The sequence below is a fragment of the Megalops cyprinoides genome, chromosome 17 (assembly GCF_013368585.1).
Source record: "Megalops cyprinoides isolate fMegCyp1 chromosome 17, fMegCyp1.pri, whole genome shotgun sequence".
NCBI classification, from domain to species: Eukaryota; Metazoa; Chordata; class Actinopteri; order Elopiformes; family Megalopidae; genus Megalops; species Megalops cyprinoides.
This window is the reverse complement of record NC_050599.1, coordinates 8973680-8993722: the sequence shown is the minus strand read 5'-3', so window position 1 is coordinate 8993722 and position 20043 is coordinate 8973680. Positions and strand designations below refer to the sequence as shown.

Here is a 20043-nt window from a genome sequence, read left to right as displayed (position 1 = left end):
TTCCTTGCTGGGTGCAAATAGGTCCTGCTTGGGATTTGAGCATGGGGTCTTCTGGTTACAAAACCAGGTCCCAGATCACTTCTGGAAATCCACAAGATTCTGTCTGGTGCCTGACTGACTGGTTTTTATAAGTACAGCCTTCAGTTAGTCATCCGAGAGTATTCCAAATTTGATGTGTAGGTACCTTGTGCAAATTCTGCCACACCCTCTGTATATACAAATTACTAACCTGATGACAAACTGTTTGACTTAGCAATAGTATTTGCATGCAAATCAGTAGTGATACAACTAGCATTCATTTGTAAAATTTCATTCCCAATTTACTTTATTTGCTCTTATTCTACTTTTTAAGGTAGCCTTTATTCTTTGAATGTGTGTACATGTTTAAGATCTGCATTCATCATTTTGAAACATATTGTCAGTCATCATCATGGATCACATCAACCTAGAAGGAGATTTTTTTGCTGTTAGGGGCTGAGTTAGGAGGCAATCACAGAGGAAGTATGGTCACAGATGACTAATCAGGAGCACATGCATAAGGAACAGTGTCCATGACTCACATTGTGGAAGGTCCACTTAAATCAGTAGTAGGGCTGATACAATACTGTCATGCAATTTTGAGTATTTGTTAAACTACATGCACAAAAGAAGAAAAGAACAGAAGTGTATCCATTCAAGTTGAATGGGCAACAGTGTTAGACCAGGCTAACAACACTCCCAGGCCAGTGAGTGTGAGGATAACACTATTCAAGCCCTACCACAAGTTAACTTGTGCAACCTGACTAGACAGGGGATTCTACTGTATTGTACCGTATTCTACTAAACATTATTCTACTGTCAATCTCTCAGTCAACACCTTCTTTAAGTTAATGCTGAAAACCACAGATGTGGTCTAATGAATGAAATGACATCTCCAAAATTAGTATTTTAGCACAGACTGGGGCACCAATGTCAATACTGATACGTTTAATCTTGAGTGAGCAAGCCCTTGTTTTCTGTAGCTCAGAAAGTGTAGTTAAACTTAACTCGTTTAATTACCCTATAATGAACCCCAATTAATGTCAGAAATAGCCTTCTCAATTCCATAAAATCATTTCCATTATGTTCAAAGTTTAAGTTAAGCATAGGAATCTACCCAGTCCCACTATTCTTCTTGAAAACAACATGCAGCGAACATTGTCTACATAAGACAAACGCCGGTAACGTGGAGACCCTGCTCGCTTTTGATGAAGTAGGTTGTTTTTTCACCCCGTTGCTATTTAGCATGAAAAATAAAAAACTGAATTTCTGTGTGGGGCCACGCCTGTACCATACATTACGGGTGACATCACCACTTTGACTCACAGCTGGAATCGTCACCACGTCAAAAAACAAACCTCGAGACCTCACGCCCCGTCAGTGCTAAAGACTCATGGGAAACGGACGCCATGTTGGCTCAAACAGTCAAACGCGAAACTCGCGGATGCATGATCAGGCAGAACCAACATGTCAGAAATGCACGTTCGGTAACATTTGCCCTTTCTGTATTTCAGCGACAGAAACGCCTACTCGCCTTTTGATAGCCGGCCGTGTTTCGAATCACGATTCAGAATTTATTTTGAAGAGCAGAGATAAAATCCAATGAACGGACAAAAGGCGAGGCGAGGGGGCGGAAACGAGGCGTGTCACAAAATCTAGGGTGTCGCCGTGGGGGCTCTATTCGAAGGCGACGGCGGTCGTCTGTGTTTCAGCGTCAAATAAAATTTAATAGGAAAAAACGCAGTTAGAAGGTCGTTAATAACACAGGCTATTAATTTCGAGAAAATATAATTCTTCCGGATTCCGCGCCCAGAAGTGGTTGGCATGAGGGGGTATGCCAAGAATTTGAATTAGCTTGCTAGTAGTTTGAAGAAAGAGTAAGTCGGGTTGAGAGGGGAGCCATTTTGTCCCGACTGTGTGGGAGAAAGAAAAGAGTGGAAAAAGGGAAATAAATACAGTTGGATCATTACAGCCAGCAACCCTCTTATTGTCAGAAGAACAGTTTAAATTTTGGAAGACACATTAGCTACGGTACTAACGTTAGTCTAGTTAGCTATCGTGGCTATTCATCGTCAACAAAAAATCTCCATACCTAACGTTAGTTGAATTAGCTAGCTGTTTTTAAATAAACGATTCCTTTTATTGGATAGCTGGCAAGCTAGTATTTAGGTAGATCGCTTTTATTCGGTTTCTGCTGAATTCTCCACTGGCTTGAGAACGCGATTCACAGTTAACTAAATGGCGAAAAAGACGTACGATCTGCTGTTCAAGCTTCTCCTGATTGGGGACTCCGGTGTGGGGAAGACATGCGTGCTGTTCCGCTTCTCCGACGACGCATTCAACACCACCTTCATTTCCACTATAGGTAAGGCACAGTGTTTTCAGTTGAATGTGTAGCACTATCAGTTTTGTTCTAATAAGAAGTTTTAGATAACTAGAAAGCTCCTTTCATGCGAGTTTGTGAAAGGTTTGTTTTAGACCCCTGATGTGAACACCAATTTAGTAGCCAGCTAGCCAGCTAACTAGGTAGCTGTGTCATAGTGACAAGTCAGCTCACATGATGTCGACTTGGCTAACGTTAGCCAGCTATAACTGACTTGACTACCAGCTTACTAGTTGCTGAAGTTAGCTAGCAAACTGACGTTGCTAAAGCTCGCCAATTCAACCGTTGATTGTATAATTATTTGTCAGCGATTCATCGGGGTCGAAGATGGCTAGTCGGCTGTGCTAGCTAGAATATTTAAAAACAAAAAACACAGCTTGATAGCCCGATAGCCTGTTTTCTAACTTTGCTAAAGCCGGCTTCGTATGGGTTTGCTAGCTAAACAGAGGCGGGTCATACCCATAAGGCCTGTGGGTAGCAGGACAGCCGGACCCCCCGGTGAACGGAATATGCACAACTAACTAGCAAGTTAGCAAGCAGGCTGAACTGTTTGCTTAGAAGGCACCTTTATCAAGGACGAACTGACTAGCTAACGTTAATTAACGGTAGTTAAGTTAGTTTCGTTGCCGACGTTGTACGACGCTATTAATGTAGCTGGCTATCCAGTGTGTTATTAACTGGAAAACTTAAAAGAGTTAGCTAGCTGGACCATCTTCCTCAAGCTAGGCTACATCAGCAGTGCCCCACCTTGAATTCTAACCTGAAACCTTTGTGGTTAGCTGCCAGCTCAAGATTAAGTGTAGTTAGCCAGCTGGTTGTTGTATTCTTGTTTTTGTAAATTAAACAGTTCCCTTTGTCCATAGCTAATTGGTTTATCGTGCCGTTTTGAGTACGATACGAAAATGTAGTTAGCCTCATGTCAGTATTAGCAGCCCCGGTTCTGGCTTGACGTTGCGGTCTTTAAAGTCTGTGGACCTGAAGGTAAGTGATTTTAAATCGAAGCAGTGCTTCGCAAAAACCTTAAATGGGCGACTTGGCCAGCCATATCCCAGCACAGTAAAAGAATTCCTTTTTGCACAAGTGCTACTCAGACTGAACCAGAGTGAAGATTGCAGAAATGGGTTGCAGTGTTCATTTTTGCTTCTGGTTCTCTCGTACAGTAGGCCAAGTCATGATTTGACATGACAGTCTCGTATGGGGCTAGGCCTTTTTGTATTCGGGGAGAAAGCATTTGCTCTTCATGGTTTGGTGTCGCTTTATGTGGCTGCATAGTAATGTCATGTCCATATATTGACATATACTAGTAAAGTTACGTGGTATACTGCATGTTATATAAAGTGAAATTTACATATGTATTTGCTTGACAGCCACCAGTGTCCAGAGCCACTTGCATAGCTTCAATTTTTGTATGTTATGCATTTATGCAATTGGTAATTTACTGAAGTAATTCAGGTCAGGCATCCTGCTCAAGGGTGTAATGGCTGTGCCACACCTTGGGATTGAACCTGCACCCCCTAGGTTACAAGCCCAGTTCTTTAACCATTACATCACACTCTGCCCAGTGTTGCAGTATGTTCAGAGTGCGGGTTAACCTCTACACGTGACTTTGATTTGCTTCCACTGGAGTGAACATGTCAAGGTGAAAGTAAAAGTGATCTAATGAGCAGAGGCAGGATCGTGGTAGGCCTTCATTTTTTCCCGTGACCCCTGACTTTGTTTGGCAGACAGTTCTTACACGAAGTGAAATGTGGAGTTTCATTTTTTGGGTTTATAATTTATCTCCTGGGTGTCAGGCTTAAGTTGCAGAAGGGTTACTGTTAGAGCACATATCTTCTAATTCTGAACATAGCACATTCCTGAGTCCGCTCACTGGCAAAACATTCAGGGTTGAGTTAACTTTTCAGTCAGCCAACTTTTCCAAGCGGATCAAAAACTCAGTGTATTTGGTGTCATTTTTTGCCTTCAGTTGTTGTCTGTGTCTGATACAATAATGGTGTTGGTGACATTAGAAATTCCTTTCCTTGTACTGATGCATTCTGCAAGAAGTATGTAATTAATTTGCTTACCAAGTGTGCTGTACTGTTGAACGGTTTATCTCTTTAATTTTATGCATTCTGCTTTGAATAGGAAGCATAAGCCTATTTATGGTCAGAAGAGGGGTACTGAGATGGGGGAGGGTCATAGGGAAGAGGATTTGTTGTTTGAACAGGCAAAATTTTAGTATGTCAGGCCAGGAAAATAGGACGCTTGCTTAAACTAGACAATTCAAATTTGACCATTTAGTCACATGGTGGAAACACTTGAGTCTGCAGTCTTCTCACAGATGTGGGTGAGTCATGGCTATTGATCTCTTCATCTTTCTTATGGTCATCTTTTTCACTGTCCCCTCATTTGGCTTCATCATTTTTGTTTTTCTTTTTTTACGGGAGGAGGCTATCCAACAGTGAAATGATCAGATCTGAACTGAACTGGGTTTTGGAGTTAGTATGTCAATAATCAGTGAGGTTGCATTAACAAAGAAATGACAAAGTAAGCATGACTTCTACAAACTTGATCTATAATGGAGGAAATTAATTCATGTAACTGGCTGTGTGCTCACATGATGGGACTTTCCAGATATGTTTACACCTCTCTGTCTTAATAAGATGTTATTAGTGATTTATTTCAGGAATAGGCAGCTCATATACCTGAATTGTTGTTGTTATTATTATTATTAATAATTATAATAATAATAATAATATCTCTTCATTTTCTCCTTTATGACAGTCTCAGTTTATGATGGTCCAGTCTCATTTATTTCCGTTGCTGATTTTACAGAACACGTTTGATTTTACGGCCTACTCAGTGCTTAACTTTGGACCTGTTTGTCACAGACTCGAGACCTATTTTCAAAAGGTGATAGTCTGAACTGTATGATGTAATGAAAGTCAACATCGGAAAGAACCAGAAAAACTAGTACAAACATGTCAGTTACAGTAACTGGATTCTTGTGTTGAAGGTGCACATGTGAAATATATAACCCGAGGACTTCTTCCAGGACTATGAATTATGCGGGGACCCATTGTATATGTAAGCAGCACTGTGTAGGATTTATAATTTGCCACCTGATGGTCATAAATATCAGCACAATAAGAATAAAACTGATTGAATCAGTTTGATGTAATATATTAGCATATCTTGTTTATACTGGTATCCTCATTAGTTAGCGGGTAAAACCAATGAGAATATGGTGTTGGTTTGCTTTTCTTTAGTTGAATTTGAAGAATTGATAGATGTTGCTTGGTTGTGTGTGGTTTGGTTGTTTTTAGAAGAATATTACTCGGTAAAAGAATAGGAGAGTTTTTTTTTTTTCCCCTCACACAGAGGCAGATCCACAGGATTGCCACAGAGCAGTATTTTGGGCCATGTGTCATTTACGCTGATAGCTCTCTCTGTTGCTGGCGCAGCAGTCCTGCCTCTTGCAGCATACATAGAGAGCTGCCATTGCAAGCTCAGTGTCTTAAAATATATAACCGGAAACTCCCCATCCAAATGTCCAGGCTCTGATGAACTCTCCACAGGAAAGGGCAGCCTGTCAAACTTTCATTCAGCTCATGTAATTTGAAATAAGATGGGACGGGGAAATGCAATTTTTGTTATAATGAAACTCGCTCATAAATCCAGACCTCAGATCATCTGAAGGAGTAAAGAGTTTTTTTTCCTCAATGAATCTCTTGACTCAAGAATCAAGATGAGATGTACCAACACATCATTCAGTTGCTGAAGTCAGCATTAATTTGAACCACCTGTTTGAAGTTTACACTTTTAACTTTACAGAATTTCCTCAATAAATGATATCTGTTGGATTTTGTTTAGAATAGTTACGGGCAGACAAGAATGAGAATCAGCTCTGTGAACTATTAGCTGAATTGACTACAAAATTGTTGTGTGCCGTTTTATGAAAACAGAACGAAAAACTCCCACTCCCACTTAATCCATAAACATCTAGGTATTGTAAGCTAATTCCATAAACCAAGTATTTAAATGGAGAGCATGGCGGATGGAAGTATGTTGAGGGTGTTAGGCTGGCTTTGTGAGCAGTGGCAAGGCTTGATCCTGCCCAGGCCTGGAGATCATAGTAAGACCCTGCACAGACACCACCCTTCACTGTAGAATGTGGATTTAGCAGATGAAACACCAGTGCAATTTCTACTGTTTGTCCTCATCTACGTTTAAAGTAATTGTTTCTGCAAACTGTGAACTTCGAGTTGTGTGGTGAGATCCTGAAATTCATGAGGATTAGAGTCAACAGCTGGAAGGAAAATGCCTCACTGTGCCAGAGCATATAAACGAATTCAGCGATTGACTGGAATCGCATTATTATTTACCCAGATTTGTAGTGGGAGCAGAGATCCTTGGATTTCTTTAGACCCGGCTTGACACAGTGTGAGATTTGCCCGAGAAGGTAGTCAGAATGAGAAGCTGAGATTGAGCTGATTGGCCCTTCCTTGTCATAATATTTGTCTTCTATTATCATGAAATCTTCAGGAATATCAATAAAAAGTGTAGAACTAATATCATCTTTGCAGGTTATTGTTGCACACAGTGTTTTTAAAGGGCTGGCATTCCTGATGTGGATTCCAGGTTTTTGTGTCAGACTGCTGCATTGCAAGCTGAGCCCCACAGCTCCAGATTGGTGGCTCTAGTCCTTGTTGCTTACTGTTGCGAAACACAAACCCGTCCTACTTGTTGAAAAGGAATGTGTGAAAAGTAACCTGCAAGCTTTACGTATTAGGTAAGTGTTTGTAAGTTGATCAATTAGATGGTCAGCTTGATGTTATTAGGGCCCCTTTTCACAGCACCTGTTTTTACCAGATTGCAGTCTGCATTTTACTATAACTAAATACAAAATAGTTGTAAAATAAAGTGGGTGTGAAGAATGCCGGTGTTTAAGTCATGAATCAAACTGAGGGCTCTGAAGCATGGTTATTGTACTGTGAAATAACATTATTAATAACATGGAACACAGAAACAACATGGAACATGCAAACAAAGTCACATTTGTAAAGTATTCATACATTTTGTCATTTAGGTAACCACAAAAATAAGTGTAATCGTAATATCTGCTGAAATTGGTTAGAAGCAGATAAATGTCATTGCTTGGAAATGCACATGTATTCCCATACTGAGGGAAACCACCTTTTAACATGTTTGTTATGGTGTACTCTTGTACAGCAATCATTGAATCACACCTAGTCAATAACTGCAAAACCTCAGTTGCTAGCAAGCTACTGTACAAGAAACCAGCTGCATGCATATGTTTCAGCAGAGGAAAGACTGACCAGTTGTCTCTCAGTAGTGCATTTCATAATGTTAGGCCATTAACACATTTCTTTTTGGCTTTTATTTAAAATGGATTTAACAGAGTATTAAATGAGGATATAAAATATTGTTTTGTCATATTTTTAGAGTAATACCTTAATCAATTGGGATTATGAATGTACTGAGGGAAGCTTTAGTCAGTTTTATGAGAGATGAAGAGGGAGAGGTGAGATTATCCCTCCATTAGCCATTCTCTGCAACCGCGGTCTTCTCTCAGACTGGCTGCAGGCTACTGCCTTCTGATCTGCTGAAACTCAAATCAAATTAACTGTCTGTACATTTTGTAAGACCTTAAGTAATGTTTTAAATATTTGAAAAATTGTGGTGGCAAGAAAAAATGGCATGTTTCATTTTATTAAGGCTATCAAGGTTCAGATCTTGGTGTCAGTTTGACTTCATTGCCAATTACTGGCATAGGCAAACATGAAATTTACTGTCTATAAACTTGTAGCGTACTGGAATGTTGAAGAAATAGTGGGTGCGGAACATGATGACCCCTTATAATTAACCAACTTACGTTGTACTATTTTTGCAGAAATGCAGAAACCACCTAAAAGGCAGTGATGTACCTAAATTGTGAAAGTTGTTTGGAAAAAGGGCTTGTGCGTCTTGTTGCTATGCAAAAACAGTTTGCATGTACTTTCCAGTTCATTGGCCACACCCTTTAATGTTTATTATATGAACACTAACCTCCTTTATTGTGAGCTGTTGAACCTTTGTGTGAAGTCATGCTTACAGTAATGATAATGCTATCGTCTTATGTTTTGATAGGCTGGGTCACATGATTTGCCTGCCGCACTGCAAATGGAAATGTCTGTGAAATGAAAGTGTTAGATTTTAAGACTCTAATCTTGCTATTGATACACATTTCTGATATAATTATTTCAGTCATATTCATACTTAACCATCTCAGTCTTTCAGCTGAAATTCCAAAACATTAGTGGGCCTACAGTGTCTGTTTTACTTTGTATATTTTGGAAGGAATGTTTGTAAAATGTGAGGGATTTTCTATTTATTCCATTATGACTGTTGTAAACAGAATGCACGTTCAAACGTGAATCCCCATCAGCAATCTAGGACTGACATAGCGCTGTACTGGGGGGGTTTATTGACATATTTACAGGGTAAAAATGTCCCATACACACTTATGTTGGTGCATTTTGCCATTGTCCAGTAAGTTCTCCACAGTATAAAACATTCCATTTCCAGTTCTTTCACATGCGGAAAGCCCAGTTTGGCTTGACATTTGGCACATTGCTTGCTAGATTTTACTTTGGGAGAAATCCATTCCTGCAGCTCAACCAACTCAGCAACACACCCCGAAATTACTTGATGGTATGCAGTTCTGGTATAGACATGCAGCGCGCAAATTGTGGCTGTCGTAAATATATTGTCGCAGGTGCATTTCTCTTGTTGCCTGTAGATAGGTCTGCTCTTGCAATATTTATGTGTAATTCCTTGGTCTTGAAAGACTACGTAGGTGTTAAAAACCATCCTGGAGGTCAAGGTTTGGAAGGCTGTAGAGCACGCGCTTTTCAGTTCCTCTGTTAAAGGACACCTCCAGAAGAATCGGGAAGTGGCTGAGAAGAGACGCACATGAAAGTGCTGTCTCGTCAGCATCTTGCCTTCCCCTTGTCAACTCTGTCCTCATTCCGTGAATGAACGGGCAGATCACTAGGGGAAGGGTGCTCGGGTTTCAGAGCCGCACTTCCAGTCCTGCTCTTCTTGTGTGTCTTTGGCCACACCCCCCACCCCAGTTATCTGTGCTGTTCCCGCCTACCCAGCGGTGTGCTGTCAATCAAGCAAGTCCCTGTTGGGAGGGGGAGGGGAGGAGGGTGGGGGGTCAGGCCGCAGCTGAACACTAGTCTGAATGAGTTGGGTGCCTGCCACTGCACATGGAAATATCAGCTAGCTGACTTCTCTGAATGCATAAACATGTGATCTGATTGACGTGGATTCAGGGAAGGGTAATCTGTTGGGAGGGTGTCCTTTTAGCATGTCATGGTTGTCTAGCATATGGTTAAAGCGCTAAAACTATTTTCTGAGCTGAGCAGTGTTGGTCTGTACTGTTGGTTGGAACACCAAAGAAAACATGATATCGTGGGGCACTAGTGATCCAACTGGTTTTCGCTCCACATCGGTTCTTGGTGATGTAATTGGGAGTCGCAACTTGCACAGGAAGTTGAATCTTTCATTCCCGGTCGGCGATGTCGAAAACCTGCAGGATCGGGAACCTCCGGTGCAGGGAGTGGCTGTCACCCTCAGAGGCAGCTGCCTCTGGCTAAATGATTGGGTTACCATCGTCAGGAATGAGAATGAGTCAAGCGGGCCGGTGAGGGGTGAAGCGTTTGTTTTATCACTCACGCTTATTTCTTTGTAAGTGCAGCTCGAGTGAAATATGAAATGTCCTCGTTACAGTGAGCTGCAGTGACTCAGTCCCTGGCAGACTAATCTATCCATTATTTTCCTAGCGAGCCCCACCTAAACCACAGCCGCACTGTTGGCAAGGCTGAAATTGGTCAGCCTTGTTTAAAATCTCATATTTAATGCCACCTCAGAGTTGCTGTGGAGCTTTTCATCAGTTTTTAGCAAGGGTTAAAATGTGTATTATTGATATTTTCATTATATCAGTTTTGGGCAATGTAGTTTTATATCTGGGTATTTTAATATATTGATACAATGTACAGTATGTTAAAACGAGTTTTGACATGCATAATGCATGCTGTCTTTGAGCAAAAAATTGCTCGCAGTCCAAAATATGATGCATGGCCATATAAACTGTTCTTAATAAAAAAAAGCACAAACCAAACAATCCTCTCCTCTGGCAGATGTTTAACTATTAAGCATTAACTGTATAGCCAGAGATTGGTGCTTAAAAGACCTTCGGTTGCAAAGGCGTGACCTTTGAAGAATGGAGTACCTAAACTGATTATTAGAGCTTCCTCTATGTATTATGGGTAAACGGTGAACTTAATGACTCGCTTGTGCCCTCACCTTTCATCATTCTTATTGGCCCACGGTCAGGTCAGGCCTCAGCATGGTTCTCTCTGCCTGGCATAGCATCTACTTCACAAGAACTCACTCTGCATACCTTCATGTTTGAAATCTCAGAATGTGAGCTATTGCTTAGTACTCAGGAAAATCTGTTGGCAATTTTGGTGAGAAAGGCCTCAAATAAGAAATAAAGTCAGTCAAACCAGTGTGAATGATTATGTTAACTCCACTGTTACTAAATACTACTGAAGTGAAAAGCAGTTGTCTGTGTACAGTGTTTCAACTCACTTTGAGTTAGGTTTTGCCTCTTAACTGACAGTTATTGATTTGAATTAAATCAACTCACAGTTAATTTAATTCAGCAACTCAAAATCAGTGATAAAGCTAGTTAGAATTTCATATTTTATCTTGTATGCTGTGTTATATGTTGTATTATACACTATATGGCCAAAAGTATGTGGGCACCCCTCCTAATTATTGAGTTCAGGTGTTTTAGCCACACCGATTGTTAACAGATGCATAAAATCAAGCACATAGCCATGCAATCTCCACAGACAAATCTTGGAAATTGAATGGGTCTTACTGGAGAGCTCAGTGACTTCAAACGAGGCACTGTCATAGGATGCCATCTTTGCCACAAGTCAGTTTGTGAAACTTCTTCCCTGCTAGATCTGCCCCTGTCAAACTGTAAGTGCTATTATTGTCAAGTGGAAGTGTCTAGGAGCAACAACAGCTCAGCCACGAAGCGGTACACCACGCGGGGCCACCGAGTGCTGAAGCGCGTAGCACCCAAAAATCCGCCTATCCTCTGTTGAATCACTCACTGCAGAGTTCCAAACTGTCTCTGGCTGCAACATCAGCACAGGAACTGTGCGTCCGGAGCGTCATGAAATGGGTTTCCATGACCGAGCAGCTGCACAAGCCCAACATCACTACGCGCAATGCCAAGCGACGGCTGGAGTGGTGTAAAGCACGCCGCCACTGGACTCTGCAGCAGTGGAAATGCGCTCTCTGGAGTGACGAATCACTCTTCACTATCTGGCTGTCTGATGGACGAATCTGGGTTTGGCAGATGCCAGAAGAGCGCTACCTACAGGAATGCACAGTGCCTACTGTAAAGTTTGGTGGAGGAGGGATAATGGTCTGGGGCTGTTTTTCAGGGTTTGGGCTAGGCCCCTTAGTTCCAGTGAAGGGTAACATTAATGCAACAGCATATAAGGACATTTTAGACAATTGTATGCTTCCAACTTTGTGGCAGCAGGTTGGGGAAGGCCCTTTCCTGTTCCAGCATGACTGTGCCCCTGTGCACAAAGCAACGTCCATAAAGACATGGTTTGATGAGTTTCGTGTGGAGGCACAGAGCTCTGACCTCAACCCCACTGAACACCTTTGGGATGAATTAGAAAGCAGATTGCGAGCCAGGCCCTCTCGTCCAACATCAGTGCCTGACCTCACAAGTGCTCTTTTGGCTGAATGGGCACACATTCCTACAGACACACTCCAAAATCTTGTGGAAAGCCTTCCCAGAAGAGTGGAGGCTGTTATAGCTGCAAAGGGGTGGGGGCAACTCCATATTAATGCCCATGGTTTTGGAATGGGATGCCCAATAAGCTCATACAGGTGTGATGATCAGGTGTCCACATACTTTCGACCACATAGTGTATGTCATGACTTGTCTTTCCTGTATCAGGTGTCATGATATACCTGCATTTTGTAATGCACAACCCCATTGGTCACCCTGGTCTAATTGCTCCGATTCATTTTGCCCACTGGGGAGAAAAACTGTGGGAAAAGATGTTTGTATGTGAAAGCGTGGGTTTTAAAAGCCACGCATCAGTGATTAACATCGGAGGCCCCCATCCTAAATCAACACAACAACTGCTGCAGAAAATGCCTTTTGGAATAAAACAGACAGCATAAACATTTCATTGTTCGCTTGCAGTAGTATTCAGCTGCCAGTTCCCAATTTCACTCTCTCTCTCTGTGTTGTTTTTTTGTAGAATATCAATGGCCCCACTGTTGCCTTTGTGCTTCTCTGGAATGGCTTTAATTCTATTATTAAGACAATTCAACTTGACCTCCAGGATACCGGTCACTAGTTTTTTGCCATTGACAGCTTGACCTCTACATAACATCTACAAAGCCGGTTGTCTTTCTGTCAGCACTGGCTGCATTTTTGGCCTAGTCTTGTTTAGGATTGCCAGTTTTAGGGAGTTTTTGTTGCAGCTTTGGCTGCTTTGGTTAAAAATGAATCCAGCAAGTGGGCTAAACCTATTTAACGTGATGACGCCAGTCAGTCAGAGGCTACCGGAATGTGTTCCATCCTGTAAGAATTTCTATGCTCTCTGTATGGCAAGATTGTTTTTTTTCTTCTTTGTTCATTCATTGTTGTTTGGGGACAAATGAATGCAGGACAGTCTTGATCAAATACTGTAGCTGGTTGTCAGGGGAATTTACATAGACATTGAGGGATGTTCTGATGGTCGTTCATTTATCAAGCCGGCAGTGTTGAGACCTGACAATTGTTGCCCTGTTTTAAAGCTTAGCTGCCTCATGACATCCCGAATTAAATGGTAAGTCAATCACACAACCAGCAAACAGGCCTCCCTTTCCTTGCCCTTTTTCCCAGCAGAGCTGAATGAAATCAAAGTTGCAGATATCTGTGTATGTAAGTGTGTGTGTATAGTATTAGCAGTTTCTTTGTGTTAATTTTATCGCATGTTGAATGTGTGTACGGGTGTGGATGCACAAGCAGAAGCCTCACCATCTGTTGTTCCAAATTTGGTTAAACTGAGCTGTTTGCAGCGTAAAATGTTTACACTGAACAAAGCCAGTTTAAAATCATTCGAAGTCAGTAGCTTTTGCTAATTCTGTTCAGATTTGCACTTTTGAACCATAGGATTCCCTTCACAACATAGGCTTACAGGCTTTCATTGAACTAAGTTACAGATTTTAAGTTAAGATGTTTCATTGATTATATGGTAATGTCAATGTTAAAATGTGTTTTTATTTAAAAAAAAAAACCCAACTTGAAACACTAGCGATGTTCACTAAAATGTTTGTTGGATGCATGGATAGCTTCATTTTATCTTATGGTTTAAGCACCGGATGAGAAGAACGGAGGTTTGAATTGCGCGTGTTTTCCTTCTGGGGATAGATGGGTCAGTCTTTAGTCAGGTGATTTACAACCAGAAGGTTAATGAGAGGGAGAAAGTGTATTATGAATCTCCTGCCAAGGCGCAGTCTCATCGCCTCCCCAATCAGACGACCTTCTTTAATTTAATTTTGAGGTTCAGTCATTTACACACAACTGCAGTGCTTATGAAAAGTCCCCAAAACATCCCCAGTCTCTTAATTTCTTCATACCCATAGCTACAGGTAATCTCCCAGTTCCGTGCCTACTCGTAGGCACAGAGGATATTCTAATGGGGATAAGTCACACATACATGCAAATTTTCTTTTACATGCTTGTAGGGAACGTGGAACAGAATTGCATTGTGCACTCACTCTTTCTCAGAAATACCATTGATAAAAGTCTGCATCCCAAAGTACATTGTCTGTTCCTCTCTTGCTCTAATATTTATCTGATCAAATCCCCTTTTCTTGCTCAACATGATTGTTTGTAACGTGGCAACTAGACTGTTTTTTATTTATTTTTTTTTTTAACCTGTGACATTACTGCTTTTCAGTTAAACATAACGACACTTCTTGAATTGAAATGTCCGATAGTGTTAACTTGCTCTCGCTTGAATGTGAAATGGTGTTTTGTAATGTGAGCTTGCAATCTGATTCAGTGGTTGGCTATAAAGTGGAATTCCCCATGGAGCAGAGATGACACATCACAGGATAAGACACGCAACTGCGTGTTACAGTCAGAAGGGTTTAGTGGCTGTGGTCGCTGCATCTTCACCTTGAACAGCCATTGCAGTGGTTGCAGCTGCAGTGTCCTTCGTACACTGTAGCCCTCCCCAGTGGATCTGTTAGACGGAATTACCGATGCGTAATGCTGGTGACTGGCACCCCTGCCTTGCCTTGCCATAGGGTATTAGCAATCACATTCTGTGTCAACTAGCTATCCACTCGTTATCATTTATCTCCATCATGTCAGTAAGTGGCAGTGGAGCTCTTTGGAACTGTGGTAGGGGAGAGATGACACAGCAGAGGATCAGGGTAGGAGCTAGAGACTGAAATGAGGAAGATGGCAGAGAGGAAAGCGAAAGGAAGCAGAAAGGTGATCAGAAACATCAGGGAGAGGGACCAAGCTGCCATACAGAAAGGGTACAATAACCTGCGCAGGTAGGGCATTAAACTTAATCAGATTATTAAACTTGAATAATCTGTTATTATGGGGATATCTTTTTATTAAATGTTAATAACACCCCAGCCTCCTCCTCCCCCCCTCCCCCCATCTTTTAGTTTCTTCCTCTTTTTTCGTGTAAGTTTTCTTCCCAGTTTTTAACTGAGTAGGTCATTTTTGAGTTCTGCGTAACATCTGGGTAAATGAGTGTAAGGCAGGCAGGGAGAATATGTGCAATCGGTTGCAGATGGTTGTTTCTGGGTGTGCTGGTGCACAGCTGTGTACAGTTGGATGAAGTGCAATAGGCACGTCCACTCTCCTCTGGGATTCCCTGCAGTTCCAGAGCTCCAGAGGGGTTGAGAAATTTGACACGGTGATGTCAGATGTGGCCATGAGAGAAAGCACCACATAGGACTATTTAGCACTTGCTCGCATCTAGAAATTTCTCTCCATGTAGTGATGGGACTGTGAGGCTTCATGAACCCCCATGACGGTGGAGCTACCATATGCATTCAGTCACTGACTTAAAGAAAAAATCAATTAAAAACTTGTTCTCTATAGAGACACGCTGTGATTGGTGTAAATCACTGAAAACACATGATAGCTCCACCCATTTTTGTGTCCATGAAGCTTTAATCTCCCATCACCACCCACGTCCCGCACATTTTTATCATCTGCTGCAGTGCTTGTCAAAATGCAATAGGAAATGAACATTCAAGACTACATTTTTACAGAATTAGTCACTTTTAAATGGCCCGTGATTTTTTCCCCTGCTGGTTAAGTGTACTATACAGCAAAGAGTGAGCGAGACTTGCGTAATCAACAAATGGACCAATCCTGTGGCAGTTCCTCCCTCCCAGCAGTTCTCTATGCAGCCAGCTGAATGTAGAAGAGCCAATGCCTGTGAGGTGGTAGTAAAGTGAAGAGCATTCAGTATTGGAGCTCAATGTACACCAGACTGCACTGGTTAGAGTACCGCTACTGCCAGAGACCTGGGTCCTCTGCGCCGTGAGCTAATGCTTGCATCACCTCTTTGGCACCTTCGCGCCATGTGGATATGAGGGCTTGGGCGTTCAGTCTTCAAACGGACCACTGGCATTAACATTAGCCTTGAGCTCGTCAGCGTAACTGATTGTCAGAAAGTTTTTCCCCTCCATGCAGCTCTTTTTGGAATGGCTGATTGCACGTTACGCGCCTCTTACCACAACAGCCTTGTGCAGACTCTCGGGAGCCCCAGAGTTCATGATTGCTGGCAGTTTTTGATTCAGAAAAGATGATGCCAAAGGCCTTCACACATCTAGGCAGGCACAGTAAAGCCAACAATATAAATGCCAGAGTAGGCTTTTTGAGAGTTGACTGTCTTTCAAATGTATTTTCTAACATATGTAAACTCTTTAGAGCTTTTGTACTACGTAGCAACAAAGGTTGTCTTGCCTGCTATCAGTAGCAAAATGGATATTTAATTTGATCTGTATTGACTTGAATATGAATAATGCGAAACAGACAAATAATTGGACCCGTGAATAACGGGAAACATACAACGTGAAAGTGCGTGTACAGTAATGTCCACTCTCTCATCCTCTTTCGGGTGCTTAAAATAACTTCTGATAAATAGCTGAGGCTTTCATGAGTCATAAATATTTCCAGGGTCAGCAGTAATTTCAGAAAAAGATAAATGAAACCGAAAGAGCCAGAGGGTAAATCGCCAGCAGGGCTGCACTGTAGCTGCACCTGGCCAGAGAGTGAGACTGATCACATGACTACAGGCCTGATTGTGACTGAGTTCTGTTAGCAGGATTTGGGGACGTGGAGCTCTTTGCCTTTTCGGTTACGTAACCAGTGAAATTCTACAAATCGTGTCACCTGAAGAATTATGCCATTGGCAGTGGGTGACATGTTTAACAGCTCCATTGCCTCGTAGAGGGCGAAACTGTTGTAATTTTAATGTTCTGTAAAATGTGGCCTCCCCCAGTGACTTTTCATTTGTTTGTTTTCACAGGAATTGATTTCAAGATCAAGACTGTCGAATTGCAAGGAAAGAAGATAAAACTACAAATATGGTGAGTCGGCTTTTTGTGTTTTCCTCCGGAGTCTCCATGGAGGTGGAGGTGAATGATGAGTGGAGCAGCAGGACTGTGGAAAAGCGATTACGCCATTGTATGTGGAGTCTGTAAACAGTGAAAGCTCCCCCTCATGGAAGAGAAGCAGGGACCGGTTTTGCAATGTTTGCAGTGGTCTGACTTACTTTTAGCAATGTTTTCATGTAAATTGCTGAATGAAAACTTAACACTGACCTGCAGAAAAAAATTAACTGTATAATTTTGTTGCATAAATCCATGCTTAAATCTTGTTTTTAAATGTTGCTCAACTTTTTGTGCCTGATTTTCTCGATGGCTACGACTACTGCATGATGTGATGGCTTTATGTTTACTTTAATGTTCACCGGACCAGATTCGTTGTTTTATTATCGTTCTTTTTCTCTTTTTTTCCTCTTTTTTCGGTGCCGTGCAGGGACACTGCAGGCCAGGAGCGCTTTCACACAATCACAACCTCCTACTACAGAGGCGCCATGGGAATCATGCTAGTGTATGACATCACAAACGCCAAAAGCTTCGAAAACATCAGCAAGTGGCTGCGAAACATAGATGAGGTGAGAGCCAGTGGACCCGTGGGTTTCCCATCCCCCTCATTGAACGCCTAGTGGGCTTTTGGTTAAGTTAACAAAGCTTGCCCTTTAGCCTGCTGTTAGCTCTCCTGCTGCTGTTAATTTGAAAGACCTAAAACCTTACAGCTTCCTCTAGCGGTCATGCTCCTGTCCTTTCTTGCAACCACTTTACAGTCACTGAAAAAATACTTAATGGAGGGTTCATTGTTCATTTTACGTTAGACCCATGCGTAGTCCAACTGTGTGAATCTTCAGCCTTGTGGGCTACCAGTACACACAGCTGAGCCCATGTGAAAAACATCTGTACTTGATGCCAGCTCTGAGCAGTAGTAATTTCAACTGGCTTGAATATAGTAGTACATTTAATACTTCTGATACTTTTGTGTGTTTATTAGAGGTTAGAAACTTGCTTGTTGGGTTATACTTCTTAGCCACTGTGCAAATGTGTTGTATCTTGGCAGTAGCCAATCATTTGGAAGCAGAATGCATTCCAAGCCAGCCTGCCTCATGCATATTCATAAAATGGAATCAGTGGAACTCTTTCAGTAGTAACCGGAACTCTATACATACCAGGAGGGAACCAAGTGTCTCTAACTGATTAACGGATCTCTGGTCTCTTTCAGCATGCAAATGAGGATGTGGAGAGAATGCTGCTAGGCAACAAGTGTGACATGGAGGACAAGCGGGTGGTACCAAAGGCAAAGGGGGAACAGGTCAGATGGTTCAGTCCAGTGTACCCCCTTTCTTTTTAAGTGTTTTTCAGGAAACTGTACTGGAGAATGATATTGTGAGACAGGCATCTTCTGTGTGAGTGGGTGTTCATTAGAAAGCTTTGAGATTGTTTCATCAAATTTTATTTAACAGGAAATGGATTACAGAAATAAGTCCAAATTTACCTAGAAAGTTGGCTGGTGATTTGTTGTGCTGTATAGTAATGGTACAACATTCAGTGCAGGACTTCTTACAAATACAGTGGAAAAGCTGTACTTCTCAGGTACTAGGCTCAAAGAACCCACTGACTATTACTGTCGTAATTTCAGAGGTTAAGTCAGTCCCATGGGAGATGCTTATCTGCAGGCTTCAGTTTCATTTTGGTCTTTAAATCTCTCCTTTTTGACTTGCTGACACTTCATAAGCATTCAAGTCTGTCAGTGTGGCTTCATTTAAATTTGATGACCTCACCCACCTCTTCCATGATGATTTCACAGCTCAGTGTAAGGTGATCCCTTGACTCCATTGGTCAGTGTGGTCAGTGAACTTGTCTCTGCCAGATGCTGAAGCCAGTGGGAGCCTCCCGGTGATCGCTGCCAGTCCTCACCTTTCCTCTCCTCTTCTTACAGATCGCAAGAGAACATGGCATTAGGTTTTTCGAGACGAGTGCGAAAGCGAATATCAACATCGAGAAGGCGTTTCTCACGTTAGCAGAAGACATACTTAGAAAGGTGAGTATTTTGTTGTTTGGTGGGGTGGAGAGTGGAGGTGGTGGAGCACATTGAGCAATAGTTGGGTATCAGTTCTCTGGAGGGGCGCTGGGGTCATTAAGTCAACCCAACAGAAAGTTGATCAGGAACGTCGTGTGACTTGTCTGTTTTGAAGGGTTCTTAGAGGACGTGTGTGTATGTGTGTGTGTGTGTGTTTGCTCCATGGATGTGAAATGTGTTTGGGTGTTGCTCTCATTCACCCCTCTCCCTCTTGCTGGGTTTGCCTTTCAGACGCCTGTGAAAGAACCCAACAGTGAAAACGTAGATATCAGCAGCGGGAGTGGAGTCACAGGATGGAAGAGCAAGTGCTGCAGCTGAACAACTTCTCCCCCCTCCCTCCTTCCCTCCCTTCCCTCCCCTTTCCTCTTCTTCATCTCTTTCTGGAAATAAACCACTTCACCTGTCTAAAACTAACACCCCCTCCCTCTCTGTCTCTTTCTCAAACCTTAAACCTCCTTTGGTTCTTCCACTCATGACTGCTTGCTGACAATATAATTTTTATTTCAAAAATGTGTAGATAAAAAAGAGAAATCATATGTTTCTTGTCATTTATTTTGAAGTATACAAAAGAGAAAAAAATAGTCTCCAACTCACCACTACATTTTTTTTTATTTGTTTGGGTTGTATTTTAGTCAAAACTCCTGATCAACCTCAAGACCTTGTTTTGAATCTACAAAAACTGGTCAGAATAATAAAAAATGTGTAGAATTAACAATTTTGTACAATAGTGGGATTTCTGTTATGTATTACTGTATTTGGTCATTGCAATTTGTATACAAGTGCGAAAGTGACAAGACAAACATCGGTGTAGATCTTGCTTGAACTTTTCTAGATGGGGTTTATT

General features: G+C 41.9%; 1 protein-coding gene across 1 annotated transcript; it reads left to right on the top strand.

Moving 5' to 3' along the window:
* The first annotated feature begins 1661 nt into the window (after positions 1 to 1661).
* rab10 (RAB10, member RAS oncogene family) lies at positions 1662 to 19623 on the top strand. The gene is made up of 6 exons (XM_036549781.1): positions 1662 to 2383; positions 17053 to 17113; positions 17565 to 17703; positions 18342 to 18431; positions 19059 to 19160; positions 19431 to 19623. Exons 1-6 carry the CDS (start codon positions 2257 to 2259, stop codon positions 19515 to 19517), a joined length of 606 nt encoding a protein of 201 aa, XP_036405674.1. The 5' UTR covers positions 1662 to 2256; the 3' UTR covers positions 19518 to 19623.
* The last annotated feature ends 420 nt before the right edge of the window (positions 19624 to 20043 follow it).

Coding starts and splice junctions, on each gene's coding strand:
- rab10 (XM_036549781.1), top strand. CDS start 2,257: ATGGCGAAAAAGACGTACGATCTGCTGTTCAAGCTTCTCCTGATTGGG. Junction 17,114..17,564: donor AAGATAAAACTACAAATATG/GTGAGTCGGCTT, acceptor GGTGCCGTGCAG/GGACACTGCAGGCCAGGAGC. Junction 17,704..18,341: donor GGCTGCGAAACATAGATGAG/GTGAGAGCCAGT, acceptor GGTCTCTTTCAG/CATGCAAATGAGGATGTGGA.